Genomic DNA, 20,626 nt, shown 5'->3' on the forward strand with positions numbered 1-20,626 from the left:
TGGGGATGCAGGGAGGTTTTTGGGGAGATAAATGTTGTTCTTTACCCTCATAGAGCAGCAAGGTTTATATTACTGATCAAACTACAAAGCTGATGTAAATGCCATTTTCAACAAACCTGAAAATGTTTAGATATGCTGTAATTGGAAATAAGGGCAGGAGCAACACTGGTGTTATCTTTTATTTTGCTGCTCTCTGCAGCTCATGCAGCTGGTTCCTCTTCCTCCATGCAGCTCTGATTCAATGTTGTTTTGTGGAGGTGGTGTAAATGCACTGAAACCAATGGAGTTACACTTACGAGACTCCAAAACCTAAAAAAACCCAAACCAAAACAAACAAACAAAAACAAAAAAACAAAACAAAACAAAAAAACCCCATGAATTTTAGACACTGTGCACTGAATAGAGCTAGTAAGTAGCTGTTATCCTAGATAGATCCATGTAGGCAGGAGGGTGTTATACTGCCTGGATGCACCAAGGAGCAGTGTCCTGCTTCCCTGCAGTTTTCAAATACTGACAGTCAGCAAATCAGTGGTTGTAGCTTCAGACTAATACCACTTTCTTTTTTTCCCTGCATAGCTTTCTGGCACTCTATAAAAAGATCTGGCACATCACATAGGATTAGGCAGCTTTGAAACAGTGGAGTCATCTGGGTGTGAAACTTTGATATCCTGTGTCTTGAAATGAACCGTTATTTCTATCTTTGATTTTCAGAAAACCCCCACAACTCATGCCATGAAGGAGGAGAACTTTCTCCGCCGCAGGTTCTCCCTCTATCCGGCCTCGTCCACTCCTCAGAAGGTTGACCCTCGCAAGTTGACACGCAATCTGTTCTTCGGGACTGAAAATGACATCTACCCACTCAGCCCAGGTTGGTTTCTGGTGCGTCACTGCAGAAAGTAACATGTCTCAGGTGCTTGACTGGAAGTAGGTATTTTAGCATGCTGCAAGGAAACAGAGAGAAACAAGTTAATATGAGGGAGAGAGAGGCTTCTACAACGCAGGTATTACTGGATTGCAGAGAGTGCTGCTTCATGATGCTGTTGTCTTTCACTGCCATGACATTAAGTGGGAATGGAGGGCATGAGAGTTGGGGTTCATAACCGTTTGAACACTGCATGGCCTCACATTTCAAAATTGGTTAATGTTTTTGGGGCGCTTTGACTTTGTAGTACTTGATGTATTTCACTCTAATCATGGGACTCATTTGAGATTTGCTGGCCCCACTTTAAGCTATCTAATGACAGGTTTCCCTGTTCAGATTTAGAGCCCTGGATAAATATTACAAGAGCAGACTTTCTGTGGTTAATGTTCTGTAAATACCTACAAGCACTACAAGTACCAGGAATCTTGACAGGTTGCAGTGAATGACAAACTGACTTTTAAGTGTTCTCTTTGTGTCTCTTTTGCTTTCAATTTTCCTTTTTGAATTTTTGAAATTTTCCTTTCTGAAAGAAATAGAGCTTATTTTATTGTTTCAGAGTTTGTTTCTCACAATGAACATTCAAGTCTGTCTTTGATTGTGGTCTGCAGACAATGCTTCTGTTCCGGTCTGTAAACAAGTGCCTCAGGGAACAGTCACTAGAGCTGTCATTTGCAGCTGCCATGTCAGTACTAAATATTCAAACCTCACAGCACCTTCATGAGCGTTCAAAACACTGATATCTAGAGAAAGAACATAGCATCTGTCAAAAGGTTTCCATGTTCATATAGGTGCAACACCTGACAGACTCTCTGGGCTTCACAGATGACGAGCAGAATCTGGGTTTCCTGAGCTAATTGGTTTTAAGAGCAAAGGTATCAAGGGCTTCTGATTTTGCAGGTATTTCTGTTTGTGGGTGTCTGCTTCAAGGCAATGGGGAGCCTATTTTCAGCAGTGCTGACTAATCCTGGCTGTCAGTGAGGTCGCTAGAAGCTTCAACAACCTTTTGGTAATCAAATTGGAAACAGCTTAAAAGTGGAACACCTAAAATCTGATACATTTCAAACCTGTGGGGACTTCTGAACAGCTATCTGCCCTTAAGTACAGTCCATACAGATCATAGAATCATAGAATAGTTAGGGTTGGAAAGGACCTTGAGATCATCTAGTTCCAACCCCCCTGCCATGGGCAGGAACACCCCACACTAAACCATGCCACCCAAGGCCTCATCCAACCTGGCCTTGAACACCGCCAAGGATGGAGCATTCACAGCCTCCCTGGGCAACCCATTCCAGTGCCTCACTACCCTCTCAGTAAAGAATTTCTTCCTTATATCCAATCTAAACTTCCCCTCTTTAAGTTTGAACCCGTTACCCCTTGTCCTCTCACTGCAGTCCCTGATGAATAGTCCATCCCCAGCATCCTTATAGGCCCCCTTCAGATACTGGAAGGCTGCTATGAGGTCTCCACGCAGCCTTCTCTTCTCCAGGCTGAACAGCCCCAACTTCTCAGCCTATCTTGTCTGGTAAGTAAATAGCTGTTTCACTTCCTCTGTCCTTGGGATCCTGAGGGCCGATTTTTTAGGCTATAGACACTTCCTCTTGCTTTGGGGAGATGGAGAGCCATAACTTAGAGTTTTCCTATTCTTCAGTTCTTACAAGCATTTTCAGTGCCAAAAAAGTCACTAACTTCCTCACAGAGGTATTTCAATGCTGTAATCTCTCAGACACAAGGGAAAGTTGAGGGTTTCAGGATAGAGGAGGTAGCTGGAAGAGGTTTTTCTTCAGCTTCTCCCATCACCTTGTTTCTCCTTGATCCCTGCTGGCAGCCATACCAAACAGTCTTTGTTGAGCTCAGTAGAACAAGTCCCTTGTACCATGCTGGAGCTTTTGTTCTGCTGCACAGTTTTCCTAAGTAACCTCCAGCAGTGCCGTCAGCAAGGGCGAGAGCTCTCTGTATTGCAAAGGGAGAGCATAGGGCAAAGAGTTTGTAGAAGAGAGAATGTCCTTTCCTAGCAAACAGAAGTTACTGCTTCAGCCAGGGAATTTCTTGCAGAGATTCTGGGGTTTTGTCTATCCTTACTTTTTTTTTTCACTCCTTTCATTTCTTTCTTGTTCCCACAGAGCTGCCTTCTCTCTTTGTTTTCCCCACTTCTCCTGTAAGAAGTAACTGTCATTCTTCATGTTCAGTTGCCATTTCCTGTGGTGGGCTCTCCTTTCACTCCTTTGCTGCTGCTTCTGTCTCATTTTCCTCTGAGCCTCATGTGCTTCCCCTCATCTTCTCCTGTCTCTCTGAAGGATGCAGCTATCACCATAGATAAGCCACAGGTCCACGTCCATCAGCTGCATCCAATATTTCTCTGTCCTTCATTTTTCTCTGATGTTTTACATGAACTTTCAGTTCTTGAGTCTTTTCCAGTGATCTGTGTTTTCTCCAGCAGATTTTCTTTATGAGGGCACTGGGCTGATCATGCTGGATGGGTGCTGTAGGCAACACAGGCAGCAGAGCTCAGTGATTTCCTGCTAGGAATTTGGTGGGTTGTGAGGTGGCTGGAGCTGCAGGTCTCACAGCACCAACACCTAGGATTGCCATCCAGCAATGGAGGTGTACAAGTAAATAATTCAGTGGGAAGGGAGTGATAGACTTTACACTTCAGGCAAGCTACACTATGAAGGTTCAGTTCATCAAGAGGACATTTTTTAAGGAAAAAAATGGGCTACATCAAAAGGAGCATGACCAGCAGGTCAAAGGAGATGATCCTGCCCCTCTACTCTGCTCTCATGAGACCTCACTTGGAGTATTGTGTGCAGTTCTGGTGTCCTCAACATAAAAAGGACATGGAACTGTTGGAACAAGTCCAGAGGAGGGCCACAAGGATGATCAGGGGGCTGGAGCACCTCCCGTATGAAGATAGGCTGAGAAAGTTGGGGCTGTTCAGCCTGGAGAAGAGAAGGCTGCGTGGAGACCTCATAGCAGCCTTCCAGTATCTGAAAGGGGCCTACAGGGATGCTGGGGATGGACTGTTCATCAGGGACTGTAGTGACAGGACAAGGGGTAACTGGTTCAAACTTAAAGAGGGGAAGTTTAGATTGGATATAAGGAAGAAATTCTTTACTGTGAGGGTGGTGAGGCACTGGAATGGGTTGCCCAGGGAGGTTGTGAATGCTCCATCCTTGGTGGTGTTCAAGGCCAGGTTGGATGAGGCCTTGGGTGGCATGGTTTAGTGTGGGGTGTCCCTGCCCATGGCAGGGGGGTTGGAACTGGATGATCTCAAGGTCCTTTCCAACCCTAACTATTCTATGATTCTATGATTCTATGAAATGAGGGAAAAGCAGAGAGCGTCATCTAAAGTAACACTTGGGACTTTCTGCCTCTTGCTTGCATACAGAAATGCTAGTGATTCTGGTAACTAAAAGAAATTTGAGGAATTTTAAAGGGAGTTCACAGAGAGACATGAATTCATGTTCCTTTTCCATGTCTGTTTCATTTAGCAATAAGCAGAGAAAATCTTTCTCTACATTCTCTTGCAGGGGATAGGAAATTTATTGAGGAGTAGCTAAAAGAGTTTTTAGAGCGTCTTTCTGACTAGGCTGCGAGATCACACAGTGTCATTAAATAAAAAGTTAGGTTAGCTTATCTGCATCCTAAGAGGTTCACTTTCATGAATATGGGAATTTTACTGTGATAGATACACAGAAGTGAATTTCAGTGTAGTGTACACATTGGGCCACGTGGCTGATATTTACAACAGTAATGGGTTTCATTTGCAATAGTTTTGCCACACATCAGAGCCTCTATTAACTCTTGTAGTTATCCAGATACTTTATCAGAAAGCCTATAAAATAATAGTGCATGCTATGTGGAGCTAATCATGAATTCCTCAACAACCCAGTAATTTTGTTTCCCATTACCAGTGATCAGTCATGCTTGCTGTATCATTTTTTATAAAGGAGAAAGGCAAATGTACCTGTAGGATTGATGGCCAGCAAAAAAAAACCAAACAAACAAACCAGAGAAAAGGAATAGTTACTGTTCTGGAAAGTAACTAAATACTGATTTTTCCCATGCATGACAGTAATGGAATAAAAGAAGGTATCAGTAATTCTGCTCTTTAGCCACAAGACTATGGAGTGTTGTCAGGTTTCTTCATGATGTGATGAAGGCTGTTTCCATAGGCACCACTGATTCCCTTCCCAAAATACTTTTCATTATTTGGTGCAAAACTTTTGGGCTCCTTTGTGGAGGACCCTTCTCTGCTCACAGCCAGCACCTTAAGTCAGGAGAGATTCAGCTCTATTTCTATTGTGAGCATTATGTTTTCTTGATCAGAGAGATAAGAACTTCAGCTTCTATAGCCAGTTAATATTTAGCTGCTTTTATGTTTTTACGTGGTTTCCTATTTATTTTCTCAAGGCGGCTATGTCTGTTGTGCTCTGGGTGGAACTCTTACTTATGGGCTTTCTGTGCACTTAACTATGCGTGTGGGTTTTTGAGGAACTTGGACGTGTTTCAGAGGCTGGCTCTCCTTCACGGCTACAGCAGTCTGCTTGAGACAGACAACTGTGATAGTTCTTCTCCGAAAAACAGCCTTTCCTTCACAAGTGCCAATAGGCTTAATGAGTTTGGCTTCAGAAATCTGTATATACTGCTCCATAAACATATCTTACAAACCTTGATATGGCACGAGTGAAGAGTTGCGTGTTCCCTTTTTTAATAATGCTCTGTGAGCAGGATGGTCCAGTGAAAATCTCATTGTTCAGGTGCGAACCCTTTTAATTGTATTACTGAGAGAAGGCAGAAATCTCTCACATCCGGCTTGGAGTTAAGCTTTCTTAAGAAATGAGATGTAATAAAGAATGGATGTGAATTCTGTTATGCTAATAGATGCCATTCCCTCAGAGCAGGCAGCAGCTGATTCCCATTAACTTTACTTGAACTTTTAGACCATATGTTACTTTCCCATACATGTTCACGAAAAACTTCATGGGAAGTAAGTGGAGCAGTTACTTGGCTTTGTGAGTTTATTCCAACCTCCTCTGTCTCTGTCAGGGAGAGGGGGGGCTATACAGTGGAAAGCACCATCAAAGAAAGAAAAAGTACAGAGATACTGGACTCACCCCTGCACAGCAGTGCTTATGGCCATCCCAGTTGACACGGTAACATAAGAGGACTGTAAAATATCTGGCCACCTGTGATTTTCTCATGCCTATGGACATTAGGTTTCCGGGTGTGTTATTTAGGGCTCAGTGTCACAAGGGGGAGGAGTGACAGTTAAGAAACTAGGTTAAGATTTAGGTTCCCTGTTGTTGCACCACTTTCCCATGTGACTGCATAGGTCCTTCCTCTGCTTGAGGTCCCCATGTGAGCAATGCACGTGCTGTCTCTTCTCCCAGTTGGAAGTGTTTGTTTTCTGCATTGTCATGTCTGTGTGCATGGGGCACAGCACGGCACTGTGCCGCAGACTGAAAAACACCTGAAAGCCCCACCACCCTTAGTCAGCTGTGATAAGTTGAACACCTTCTAGGGACAGTTGTCCCACAAAGCCTTTTCTTAAATTTAAGAGTTGATACACAAAACTACCTTATTATTACCTGTTAGTGCCTGTAGAAGGGCATGGATTTTGTCTTGTCTCTTTACCAGTGAAACCCTGTAGCACAGTTGCAGTTCTGGTTATAAGGGAACTTGCTGGTTCTCTTACACGTTCCATGATGGAAGTGTAGAACATGGCCAAGAGGATATTTATTTTTCAGTAAGCTTCTGTGGATGGCTTTTTTAATGGTGCTTGGCTTCTTAAGTGGCTGCTCTGAAAACTCCAGGAGATGTTATGGCTTCTGACACATCTGTGACAACTTCTGCTGACTTCAAGAGAATCAGGGTTTTCCCTTCCTGGTTTTGGATTTGGTGGTGTTTCCAAGACTGGCTCACACAGTGTTTAAAAATGTTTTTAACAGCTCCCAGTTTTGCTCATGTGTGCTACAAATGGGTTATATTTCACTGGCTCAGTGGTTCTTTACTGTGTCCAGTATTCTGAAGCTCTGGTTGCCAATGGTTTTGAGAAGAGAACTACATTGCAGTTGGATAACAATGACTGTCTTGGCACTAGAAAGCTAGTCTCATCAGACGCTATTTATTTGGCTGTTTTTTAATAGGAGAGCTATGCTTTCTTTTACTGTAAGGGCATGATGACAGTTGGCAAAAAGAACAGAATTTATTACTACATTTTATTGCTTGGAGTGGGACTACACACACTCATACTAGTATATAATGTGTATAATGTCCTGCAAGTTTATATATTTGGGTAGTGGAAATATCTCTACAATGATTGGAAAATGTCATAGTGTTCATTAATACTGCTTGTTAATTGAACAGGATTCTTATTTTAGCAAATAGCTTGGTCATAAGACATTGATCTTCTGCAGGTTTTTTAAATTTTGTTTTACTAATTATGTCTAGATGCTGTTCTGTCTTCTGTAACGTGTTATGATCATGGTTATTGTCTGTCAAACAAAGCATGCTATCAAGAGCATCTGTGTATAGTTGCCAGATACTGACCAAGGAGGATAATGTATTGAATAGCTGCTTATTAGCTGAATTCCATTTATTATTTCCATTGAATGAGGCATGGGTTATGTAAGAAGAGAACAGACTGTGGTAATGTAATTAAAGACTGCATCATAATGCAGACACAGAAGGGAGCTGATTAAGGATGCATAAGCAACCTTATTTTCCAGCCTTGATATGCTGGACTTTGCAACCCTCATGTTGGTTTACCACAGTGTTTTGAGACCTAACTTTTAAGCAGTACTTGTTGCATAGCCCAAGCCTGTGGATCCAGGCTATTTCAAGCTCTGCAAGATCCCTCTCTGTGATCCCAGTGTGCCTGCTCCTGCTCATGACAGCCTTTCTTGCTTGCTGTTAGCAGTAGCCCTTCTAAGGCCATGAGTAGCCACAGTTTTGCACAGAATTTTTCAGTTTCTGAATCACTTTTCTCTGTTGCAGGAAAAGATGTGGAAGGAAACAGCCTATCAGCACTGAAGGATGAAACACCACAGACCCCAAACTCCATTAGTAAGGTACTGTGGGATAGGGATGAATCTCTAGTCTTACTTTGTGGTCTTCTCAGGCTGTTTTTGATCATTCTTACTCTTTTTTTTTCAAAGTATTTATGAGAGAAAGCCTCTCCCTCTGTTCCTGCAGGAGCTATGTGTGCATGTTTGGAGAGAAAGAAAATGAGTGGTTTTGCATGGTTGAGGTGGGAGAAGCCCACATTTTCCTCTGACTTGATAGCACCTACTGCAGAAAACCCTGTTTATTTGGACCTCATTTGGCAGTGTAATTAGATATGAATAACTGTGATTGAAAGGTTGATTTTGTCAGCAGAGGTGTCTCCTCCTGTTGCTGATCAGAAAGGCAGTCATAAACCTTAACTGTTTTGGAAGAGAAAGCTGTAATATTTAGTGTAATGCCCAGCATCTGAAACCCACAGGGCTCTGGGAATTGGCATAACAAGAGAGGAACACAAACTAACCAACACTTCCTGATCACGTTTCCATTCAAGCCATTATGGAGAGGTAAAACTGGGTCTGAAGACTCTGGATCTGGGTGTTCAAAACCTGGCTCTATATCTAGAGTTACTGAGTGCCTGAATTTGATTTCCTGTAGAGATGGAATCAACCTTATAAATTAGATCTGGCTTTGAGAATCATGTATGGGCTTTTTGGCTGCAACTCTCTAACTTGTTTCTGGAGGGTAACTAGAAATAGGAGCAACACTTGTTAATAAATTTTGAACTAAATTTATTCAACTATGAAGCTATAAAACGCAAATGACATCAGCTGAAATTGAAATATAACATTAAGCAGCTGCAGACAAGTGATTTCTTATAATACATGAAAATAGCCTCTTCATCTTCAAATACAGTTGGCTGTGTTTGCCTGGAGCTTGCAGATTATTCTGTCAAGATGCCCTGGCAAAAGTCAACACAGGGAGATTATGATGACGGGAGTTTTGGGAGTATGCAACAAGGGTTCATGTACGTGTCCTCTGCTATGGCTGGAACATGGCAAGCTGCAAACCTACCATGGTTTTGCTTTTTCAGGCAGGTTCCTCATGGAAACCCATGAGGATGAGGTAACTGCATCCAGGACTTTGTTTTAAAGCCAGATGTTTTGCATGCCTTACAAGGAGTTGGGTTAAATTCCCAAAGACAGGAATTTAAAGAAGAAGGACTTTTCTGGACAGGACAATTCTGAGCGTTGAAATGCTGTCCAAAAGGGAGTTTGATTTCTGAGATGCAGGATGAATGCAAGAGAAGCAATTTATGAGAGGCGTCTGAGTGAGCTCATCATGGTTCAGCTGTGTTTTTCCTGCCTTAGGGCCTGCCTTGCTAAAAACTGCCTACAGGTGTGTTTTTAAGAGGAGAAGCACCTTTGGAATATTTGGGTGCCCACCCAGATTCCTGCAATGCTCTGTGTGCACTTCAGGAGTGTTGGTGGGTTTCTCCTTGACAGTGTCAAGAGCAGTTGTTAAAAAGAGATGAGAAAACGCACAGTGCAAATTAACTGTGTCAGATTTGTGATTCAAAACAAACGTGGAGGTCTGAACCTGGACCCAAGCTTTCCTTTCACCAGCCCAAGACTTCGGTTTTCCAGTAATCAAAACTGCTCTGAAACACTAATGGACTAAAACCAGAAATGAGGACCCCAAAACACCAGACGTCAACTTGCCTACTCATTTGCAGTGTTGCAGGCAATTGCTTTGGCTACTGAATGGGACAGAGATAGTTTTTTCTTTCCTGCCTGAATTTTCTGCTTAGACACACAATGCAGAGACTTCCCTCCCACCTTTCTGGACCTGTGCTGTATTGTCTGTCATTCTCACTTCACTCTGCTTTGCCTTGCTGTGTTGTACACTACTTCCTTTTTATCCAGTCACAAAGCTTTTCTTCTGTTGCTCTGCAGTGTCCCTACCGTAGGGAGTTCCTAGCGTGAAATAACTTCTACTTTAAGAATTTAGGCAAACTGGTATTCAGTTTGCGTAATACTTCATTTTTCATGTCTACTCAGCTCTAAGGCTATAAAAAGAAGCCTTACTGTCAGATGTCCCGAAGTGTAAGTAGGAATCTGTCACAGTACCTTAGTTTAAACAGTGATTCCACCTACTTGAACCAAAGGAAGGAGTGTGTGCTAGTTGAGTCATGTTTAGATTCCTGGCAGCAGGGCAGAAATAATTTTTAGAAACCAAACTGTAGGGTGTGCAGGTTTAATTAATGGATTTAAAAGTAAATGTTCCAGGTAACAGATCCATGCCATGAATATCTACCCTTCTTTTGACACAGTTAATGTAACAAGCCTTGTTGGAAATCAGTGTTCCTTCAGCAGCGCTATTTTGATACATCACAGCACATTGACTCTTTTCACTTAGTATTGAGAAGGAAAGCCAGTTGAGTGATTCTGTCTCTGGACTTCAGTTTAGGGGACCTGAAATTCTCAGCTCTGACTTGGTGTTTCTGCATTTCCCCAGACAGATTAATTACTTCTCCGTTTCATATCTTCATCAGTGAAGTGGAAGCGGTTTTACATTTCATTCTCTCAGGCCATATCCACACTCAATCTAAGCCTCAAGCTTGTCTCTGTTGCAAGGTAGTACAGTTAGCACACACCTGATAGGGGCAGGGGTTGCCTTTCTCTCATTTTCTGCGTTATTCAGCACTATTAGTATCCTTTACGGCACCTTTTATTGCATTATGCAGTGTTGCATTGTCTCTTTCTTTCTTTCTTATGCTTATTTATTCTGCTGTCTGGAGAGCAGCTGGGGTTTCTTGATATGCATGCAGAGCTCAAAAAGAATTGAAGTATATTTTAAGGGGTAGTCAGAAAAATCTTAAGGCTGGTGCTCGGTGGTACTTCACTCTTTTCAGTCCCCCACTAATGCCACAATGAAGTCTAAATCATTACATTGTAGCAGTGTGGTTATCATGTACACAGTTACATGGTTATGTGACGTATGGGAAAGCGAAGCTTAGATTGCTTTGTTCATCATGAAAGAGTTTTTCCACATGCCTCTTTTGTTCAAGTCTTTATTGTGTGATTTATAATCTGAAATATGAACCTAAGTGTCTGCTAGAAATTTATTTTAGCTGCAAAGTAGTTTGAAACAGCTCATACCAATCACTTGAGATTGAAGCTATAACTCCCATGCTGTCTCAAGCTCATCCTTCTAGATCCATGAATTATGCTTTTAACATATGAGTTAATTCCAGCCATGGCTACATTTGAGACTATCATAAAAGATCATTCACAACTCTGGCAACCTACAAGGGTACCTTTCCCTCTGTTCTCCCTTAGCCAGCAAATCAAGGAATTGGTTGTCAGAGAAATCCACATGTTGCTTTGGAGAAGCTCAGGAGAAAAACATCCCCCATGTGTGCTAAGCACAGCTTTATGGGAGAACCTGGCCCTTCCACGTGGTGTTATGCTTCACTGGACCCTTGCTGGCTTTCCATTTACCATACTTTATGTTGTTGATGTTGTGGATGAAACTATTTTGGGGCTAGTTGTCTCTATCAAGGCTTACACTCAGTTCCTGTGCCCTGGCTCAGTACACCTTGTTTCTTCAATTCCATGTGCAGCATTTTAGGGTAATCACTGTTGTCCACAGAGGGCTTTGCAGCTGATTTCAAGTGAGCAGAGATGTAGCCTGGAGTATCCAGCGGAAATTGCATGGAATAGGGGTGGGATTTTGCACCATGTGTTTGTGGAAAACATGGAGCATCCCTAACTTTTGTAGGTGTGTACAAGCCCTGAAACTTGCAGGTGCCTCACAAAGGGGAATGTAGACAGTAGCAACTGTTCACTCACAGAAATGAAGTCTGAAAGTTGCTAACTTTGGGTAAGCCTTTGCAATCCTATCATGTCACCTTGGGTCACTGGTGATCATAATTTTTTATTCCAGCATTTCTGATGGGGGAGCTGAGGGTAAATGGAGGTGCTAAAATAAAAATGGTTTATTAAACAATTTAGGAAACCGTATTATAAGCTGAAAGTCCAGTTGGTTTTCATTCAACACTTTCTTCATTTGTTTAAACTCAGCCTAGGAACAAAAGCTGTGCCTATAGCTGGAGGGGAAAGCAAAGTTTTGCTTCAGATTTCTCCTCAGCACTACAAATGTATCAGTCATGTGAAGCAGCATCTTTCTCAGTGTGCAACTTCCATCTCACCTAAAATGTTCTTTAAATACTCTAAACTTGCAGAACGCTCTTCCCATGAAGGGCACATTCAAATGATCAAATAGAAATCCCATGAGATCTGTGACTTCTTTATTTACTATAATCTGATGCAATGGAGCAAAGCGTTCTGCTGAACAGTAGTATAGGGTTGCTATGGAGTTGCTTGTATAGCTGAATTTCACAAATTATTTTCCCCAGATATTGCTGTCATGTCAGCTATTTATTTGTACAGGCTTTCCAATTTGTGCTAATCATTGTGTTATTTCAGGGTTGTAAACACAGTTGTGGTGTCTTTGCAACGTTGTTGAAATAAGAGGGTTGGTTTTTTGGAAACCAGAAGGTTTTAGGTGAAGATTATTCAGCTTACTGTAAAGCAGCATATTAATTGAAGGGTAATCTTTCCTAATGCAAAGCTTGCTTGTCGCTAAGAATCATTTCACTGACTCTGCTGTGCTTTGGGTGAGCTGTTAATTCACAAAAAATAAAAAAGATTTTAAAAAGAACTGCTTATAGTAAATTGAAACAAGATTGTTCAAAATCTGTGAATATTCACATTAGTAACAAGAAGCTCTTCAGTTGTAATGTTAAACCCAGCTTTTCCGTAGTCTTTATACTGCTTCAGGAACTTCTGTTTCATTTCTTTGTATCTGCAGTGATACTGAACTGTAGCAATTATATGTGGAAAAGATACTGGAGAAAATACACGTGAGCAAGGATGTGTCTCCCATGTGACAACTATTTTTGCTTTTGTGAAACATAACTTATGACCGCAGCTACTACTACTACTTTTTTTTTTGTTCTGCCTTCAAATTCCCATCTGATTTCATCTTTCTCTCACTTAGATGCAAAAAGAAAAAAGAGCAACTTGTAAGCTGTCAGTGCTTTTAACACGCAGACCACAGCTTGAGAATGACTTTATTTAAATGTTTCTGATTCGCAATAGTTCTATTTGTCTCTCATGATGTATTTCTTTGTCTTCATCCCATGCAGCAAGGATTGCTTGTGCTAAACAACAGGATATTCCTCTTGCTGTTATCCAAGGCACAGCATACTGATGAGCTGGCATCCCCCACACTGGAGTCAGTACAGTTTTTCTGTGAAATGATTTGTTTCCGCTTGGAAATGAAGTCCCCAAAAAGACTGGATGAGAATAGCACTATTGTGAGGACTCTCTGTTCTCTCTTACAGAGCCTAGCAGAAGTGTAAGGGTATTGTGAAAACTGCTAACAATCAGCAGTGGATCTCCGGAGCTGCATGATGGAGATGAAAGGGAACAGCAACTTAACTGGGGTAAAAAGTGTGTCTCTGAGCACAGTACAGCCTGTCATCAGCTGGTAAGGTCATCACTGAGGCCTGTAAAGGACAGATCTGGTTAGAGAAATAAAGAAGGACAACAGTTTCCAACCCCTGTGAGTGCTGCTGCATGCCCTAGTAAGAGTTTTTGGCAGATCTTCTCTCATGATTGTGAGAATCAATATATGGAAAACATGCGTATTACATTCTTATTAGAATATTCCAGTGTTTTATAGTTTGCTTGTTTGCTTTGGTTTTTTTAATTTAAAAAAAATTAAATTCCCTACCCTCCCATTGTACAAAGTCTCATCTCTGATTGATATTGTTCACATATTGCTGAAGAGAGAATGGGCCGGATTCTTATATGCTACACAAGCATTATGCTAGTGTCCTTGTAAGATTTGCTGAACAGAATGGCTTCTTTTAGTTTTCTGCCAGGCTGAGAAAGGCAGGGCAATAGAAGGACATCATTAAATGCTTTTAATGTGTCTTAGCAATGTAAGGCCCTGATGTATCTTAGGAAGCTCATGGCCTGGATTTACTGGATCTTATATATGCCATGAGGTACAATCAGAACTATTCTGACATATTCATGTAAAAATATGAAATCACATTACTTCAAGTCACTTAGCAGGATAAATCTGGGGGAACTAACTGTACATGGCTGTCCACAGTAGCGTGGGGGTCTGTGGTGTGCAGTCCTGAGGCCTTAGATCCCACCTTTCCTGTGAAAAGGTAGGAACTTTAAAACCAGCAATGCAATGCTTTTCACTCTGTAGACCCAGCGATCACCTACAAGTAAACTATTTAGGATTTATGATGATGCATCCCGATAAGCATAACAAGAAGCAAAGTCAATAGGGAGAAGCAATCAGTTTGCTTCATTAAAAAAGCAGCTGGGCAACAGTGTCAAGTTTCTGAAAACAGGAAAAGTCCCAGGTCAGACACATCTGAAAGCCATCTTGTCCATGGCTCCTAGTTAAATCCATGGCTTGGTTTTAGTAAAATTTTCTCTGTTCATAAAGCTGGGTCATTTTACAACCATCTTGAGGAGCTGTGCTACTCGTTAGGCAGCTGGTACATCACAGGTTTTGGGGCATGGCAGTACAGATATTTACTTTCCCATGCCTAGAAATTCTTAGGCAGTGAGGGACTTATTTAGCCAACTGCTTCTTTCTCATCCATTCTCAAGCCTTAGTGTGCATCATCCCCATGGCCATGTTTCCTTTTAGAGGCAAGGTTAGCAAATTCAGTGTGTCTGGAGGTAGCTCAGGCATGGGGAAGGCAGTGCCTGAAGGAAGCAGAACAGTGGTCCAGGAGCCCACCCCATCAGCCTTCAAGGCTGTTAATCCCGCTGCTTTGACCAAGTGAAAGACCGATTTGTAATGATTTCAGTCAAGTTTCACTGAATTTATTGAGCTCCTAAAGGCTATGGTGGTGTGGTGTAAGGGGAGATTATCCCTTCATCTGCTGTTGTGTGCTGCAGCTTTGTAACATGCATAGCAGCATCAGCTGGCATCTGGCATGCAGTGTCCTTGGTCATGGAGCAATGAGTCAGCTCTCCTGAAGAGGCAGAATCAGTGTCTCTCTGTAAACACCGCAGCTTTGAAGTCTTGTGTTTAGGTTGTTTATCTTGAGCATGGCCCAGAGAGACTCTGAGGAGGGGGCAGGTGTGGCTGGTAGAGCTGTGTAAGTGCCTCTGTGTGTGTTAGTGCCTGTTCCCCACGAGCAGTGCAGCGGGTTTAGCACTCAGGTTTGCATGGCTTGTGGTGGTTGTCATAAGCTTTCTGAATTTATCATCTTCAGGTAAATTTCCTAGAGCCAAGTGAGCTTAGGGGCCAAAATTTTATTCTTTATACCAGAGCTAAGTTGTAATTATCCAGGCAACAAGTGATTGTATCTAGTTTTAATTAATTAAGCAAAAAGCACTCATTATATCCTGATGCTTTGCAGACACCTGAGCAGGATTTCCTAGAATCTGTGGGACGTCTGTGCTTTTTCTGCTTCTTGCACCGGCTAATGAGGAATAGTACGTGGTGTTTCTCTCTGCATCTGATCTCTCGAGCTGGAGGGAGTGAGATTACCCATAAACAGTTGTCTCATAGTTGTATCTCAAGGACGGGGCATTCTCTCCTCTAATTGGGAGAAAGGGGGGGAATTCTTCTGGCCAGTTTCAGAGGACACACGTCTCGAATCATCAAAGCATAATCTCCTGATAGTTCAGAAGGATTCTTGCTCAAAGACATTCAAGCACTTAGAAATGTTTCCTCATAAAGAAAAGCTTACAGCATATTTCCCAAAGCTCTACCACTGCCCTTTGAAATGCGACAAAGGTCCTGTGAGCACAATTCTCTGCTCAGGCGTTGTATCTGTGCAGCGGTCCCTACCATAAATCTTGTATTTTTACAGTGAAGTCCCATGCACAGAAAAAATATGCACCAGAGACAGCATTGCAGGTAGAGGACACAGGCTTAGCTTTCTGTTAAAACAAAAATGGCAAATACTGAATAGAGTGCAGGGGTCCAAAAGCTGACATTTTCTTTCAGTAGATCCAGTGTCTAGTTGACTTGTAAACTAGGACAGTCAGATCAGGCACTTCACTGGTCTTTATGTGCCATCACAGCATTTTCATTTCTCAGTTTATTCTTAAGTATCATGTGTAGTTTTAGTTTTAGTGAATGACTACCGTAAGGTTTGTAAAAATAATAGTTCTAAAGTAACCCTTGCTCTGCTGCAAATTGGACCTTCTGCCCCTAATTTCTAATCCTGCATCATCCACAAAGAGTTTTGCTCAGTTGAGCATGCGTCCTTATCTCCCATTTTTGCTCCTACCACAGTCTCCAAAGCATAGTTGATGGCCTGTTTACTGTGATCTGGTCATGCATTTGCATGTGATCTAGCCATGTTTTATCTAAGCCATGTGCAAAGGATGTCATTAAATCTTTTCCTGCTCGCACTAATATTCAGCATGCTTTGTGGCTATAGTAACCAGAGAGGTTTCTGTCTAACTGGGAGGGAAAAAGAAAGTGGGTCTATCAAAACTGAAATAGCTGTAAAATTGCTGCATCGACTCATGACATAAAGGAGAGAGAGCCTGAGAGCCCAGTGGGTTTGTTTCACATTACAGCAGTGAATTATACATGTGAACTATATTTGATACATTTTTTCCTTAGTGCAGCTGATTTTTGTGTCACACTTGTTAAATCAAGGTGGTCCAGAGCTGAGCACTTTTATAAAACTGTCATGCATAAGTAGGAGAGACAGTGCCTGACCCTGAAGACCTCAGTCTGAATGCATCAGACACATGAAGGGTTAGAAGGAGAAGAGGTAGAGAGAGAAAGTCGTTTCTCCAAGGTCACATAGTGGAGTCCAGACTGTACCATAGCTTGCATGCCACTGACCCTCTTCAGGTTGTGCACAATTTCCTGATGGTACCTATCCAAGTAGGGGTTCGGAGAGCCGTATTCCCGAGGCATACATTGTTTGGGGAACAGTGATATTGTGACCATGGCTAACAGAAGTAAAGCATTTTGTCAGCCCATCAGCACAATCATGAGATCAGTCTGTAGCCTCTGAAAAATTAATTTAAGCAGCACTGACACTATCCAACATGATTTGAAGTGACTGTATATTCCCTGCCTTGCTTTGCAAGGCCAAGATGATGATTATTTCCTGTATTTTCTGTAACATGATTAGGCCATTTCTTGCTTGTTCATGTTTCTGGACATTTCAGCTAGGGCAACAGTCATTGCCAATATTAAGTCTAGTTCTGAAAGATACATACCAGCTTCCCCATAATTTTGTTCCAGTAAATGAAATGCTTCCAGACCTGAAAAGAGATGGGCAGTTTTCAAGGTTAGAAATAAGAATGGGGCTTTTGTTTTGGTTTGGTTTTTATTTTACCAAGACCAATGTCTGCATGGGAGAAATATGAAGAAAATTTGGTGAGGAATTTTCCAATTAATTATGAGAATAAGAAGAAAGATTGGACTGCACTGCAAGTATGCATTTTCTGCACCTGCCCAGTGTTCTGCTGCTGAACTCTGCTATCGGCTTTTTCATGGATTCCTGGAAGATATGACTCTTCATTAGAACGTAACTCAAACGTTGTCATGTTGACATATTCCTATTTTCACTCTCCTTCTTTTTTTAGATCGAATATAAGCTTTGCAATGGGTCTGACAAAGAGTGTGTGTCTCCCACAGCCAAATTCACAAAGAAGGAAACACTGAAGGTATGTGCAAAGCAGCCAAGTCAGCATCAGCTGACTTTCTTTTACAAAACAAGTAGTAGCTTCCAAACAAACCATTGGGAACTACTGTGAGTCATTTCCCAACACCCAGAGAAGCCTCTGACTCTTACAAAAGTCACTATAGGCCAAAGGCATTTACAGGCTTTATGCACAGGATTAGATTATATACTGCGAACAGAACAAATCAGTGTAATTATTTCACTCTGCTCCTATGTTCCAGAGCCATTAGGCACCTCAAGAGGATTGTAATCCTTCATTGGTCTTGTTAGGAGGGGCATGCCTAGGCAATCTGAGCAAATTATTGCTTGAACACTTGTTTGTCTACCAAACCAAAAGTATAAATGATTTGATTTGGATGAAATTAGATTTCATCTCTTTAATTTGAGGGGTGGGGAGGACTGGGTATTCAGCCTCTTTCCATTCTCCCAAAGAAAAAAACAAATTAGATTATGTTTAGTGCAACTTCAGGAGGAAAACATGGCGCCTGCTATCTCAGTATGGCTTTATTCTTCCTTGCGCTCATTTCTGGGGAACCTGTGGTGGGTGAAGTTCTAGCTGAGCTATACATAGCTATCCTTAATGCATTATGTTCTTTCCTCCCCAAAAGAGGCCATGATCACAGCTGCTATGTTTTCTTTGTTCTCACCAGGTACAAAAAAAAAATTACAGACAGGAGAAGAAAAGAGCAACCAAACAACTCTTCAGTGCTCTAAAGGATCCCAGTGTAGTGATCACAGCGGACTGGCTGAAGGTATTTAATACAAAGCATTGCTTCTGAGACTGAAGGAAAAGATAAGTGAGAAGTAGCTGATGTGTCTGATACTTAACGCACTAGCACTTTTTTTTGAGTGAAGGGAAACTGAATAATTTTGTGTTGAAGTTGCTGTAAAGCTATACTTAAGTAACTGCTATAAAGGTGGAGTGGTGGGGAATATTCACCTTACATCTTAACCTAAGTCAATCCATCTATTTCATGTTAGTAAGTAGCAACAAGGACTCAAAAAGTGCATAGTACAAAAAGAAGTGATGATGTTTCTTCGTTGCTAAAAGAATCTGTACTGGCCTCTTCCCGTAGATGTGGTTTTGTACTGAAGAGGGAATAGACAGAGTAACAGCCTGGAAATGGGCAGATACGGCTTGTTCTATTGACAGTTGAATTTTATGTTGTCACAGCACAGAACGAAACATATTGGACCTGATGACAACTGTCATTTCTCCTTGTGCAAAGACTCAACTAGTGACAGCTTCCCACTGAAGTCCTGAAACTTCTTGTGTGGCAAAATGAATTTAGATTGACATTGAGAGATGTTACCTTCTCTCAGTTTTTGGGGCCATTTAATCTTCTTGACTAATAGTAAATTGGTTGCCCCTTTTATAATGGTGAAACTGTATTTCCAAACTTTGCCAAGCACTGATCTCTCTCAAAAATATAAAAATGTAACTTGGGAATTCCATGAAACAATACAATCACATTTGACTAGCATGTGAAAACTCTCCAATTTTGTTCTATGATCACTATTAGAGGTCATAAAATTGAGAGGTATATGATTTATTTGAGAAATTAGATTGGCAACAAAATGTTTCCATAGTGTTTAGTTTCAATGATAGACACATATTGAGATTTTTAAAATACAAAATACTATTGCATGTTTGCTGGTTGGAAATTTCTGGTTCAGCAGCAGCTAATGCTGGGCTACAAAAAAAGAACAGTGACATAAGACTTGAGGTTTGGCTAGTACATTGAAGACAAGAAGACCTTAGGCATGATCTAACCTTACTGAGAAACTTCCACACTCTTAAAGCTGTTATCTTTTAATATATGCTATCAGATTTAATTTCTTCTATACAAGAGAGAGCATGTATTGAGCTTGACAGAGAAGTAAAACAGCTGGAGAAGGTGCTTTTAAAAATGGGATATTTGACAAAACCTGTTAATAGCTCTGTTCTGCAGAGCACTATTAAAATTACTTATAAGTCGAGTTAGACTAGCTATAACATTTTTCTATGCAATGTTCTAATTGGCATATTCTTCATGATTATTAATAGATCACTCTCACATGGGCCAGCAGTGCTGGTTGCCTAAAAAATTAAGCAAGCTGTTCACATTTAGCCAGTAGAAAAATATGAAGACTAAATTCTGATAGCCAGATTTACAAGATCTGGGATTTTGCTGTGAGAGCCCTAAGAGTATTCTGATAATGCAGTGTATTTTCCTAAATAAGTGTGGCCTTGGAGAAACACATACTGGAAATACTGTATAAATACTGAATAAATGCTGGTTTTCTTTTAAGGAGCAACATAAATGCAAATTTCTGTTCTCTCCCTGCTTCTCTCCAGATTCGTGGGACTCTGAAGAGTTGGACCAAGCTGTGGTGTGTTCTGAAACCAGGAGTGCTGCTGATTTATAAGACACCAAAGATTGGACAGTGGGTTGGGACAATCTTGCTTCATTCTTGTGAGCTGATTGAGAGACCCTCCAAAAAGGATGGCTTCTGTTTTAAACTTTTTCATCCTTTGGATCAATCAATCTGGGCTGTAAAGGTAACAATCCTGATGAACTGAATAACCTCTTCTTGGTCACCAAACTGCCTGAACTAGCATTCAGTCATCTGGCATTGAAATTATCTAAATTTGCAGTTATTTAGTTGCTGTTAGTAGTGCTGAATTGTCTGCATAAAAAGATTGAAGCCACGAAAGCATGGTCATGATATGACATCAAAGGAATGTGGTACATTGTGATCAGTTATGCAGATGTGTCATTCTTGGTGTATGGAGGCATGCATAGGCTGAGGAAAGGGGTAATATGTTAGTGCAGGAAAAATATCAATACCTAGAAGTGCTATCAAGGCATGGTATCCATCTTTAAAAGGAGATCAGGAATAAATACCCAGTTAACTGATTTCCCCAAAGCAAGCACACACAAAGCACCAAATAC

General features: G+C 41.4%; 1 protein-coding gene across 1 annotated transcript in view; it reads left to right on the forward strand.

Moving 5' to 3' along the window:
* The window catches only part of OSBPL5 (oxysterol binding protein like 5), a gene marked incomplete at both ends in the record, with an annotated part of 183,146 nt that overhangs the window by 120,490 nt on the left and 42,030 nt on the right, over positions 1-20,626 (forward strand). The window contains 5 exons of the mRNA XM_080619134.1: positions 712-868; positions 7,919-7,992; positions 17,593-17,673; positions 18,341-18,442; positions 20,029-20,232. Coding sequence (XP_080475260.1) covers positions 712-868; positions 7,919-7,992; positions 17,593-17,673; positions 18,341-18,442; positions 20,029-20,232 — 618 coding nt within the window. The remainder of the gene's footprint in view (positions 1-711; positions 869-7,918; positions 7,993-17,592; positions 17,674-18,340; positions 18,443-20,028; positions 20,233-20,626) is intronic.

Source organism: Psittacula echo, assembly GCF_963264785.1.
Source record: "Psittacula echo genome assembly, chromosome: 5".
NCBI lineage: Eukaryota > Metazoa > Chordata > Aves > Psittaciformes > Psittacidae > Psittacula > Psittacula echo.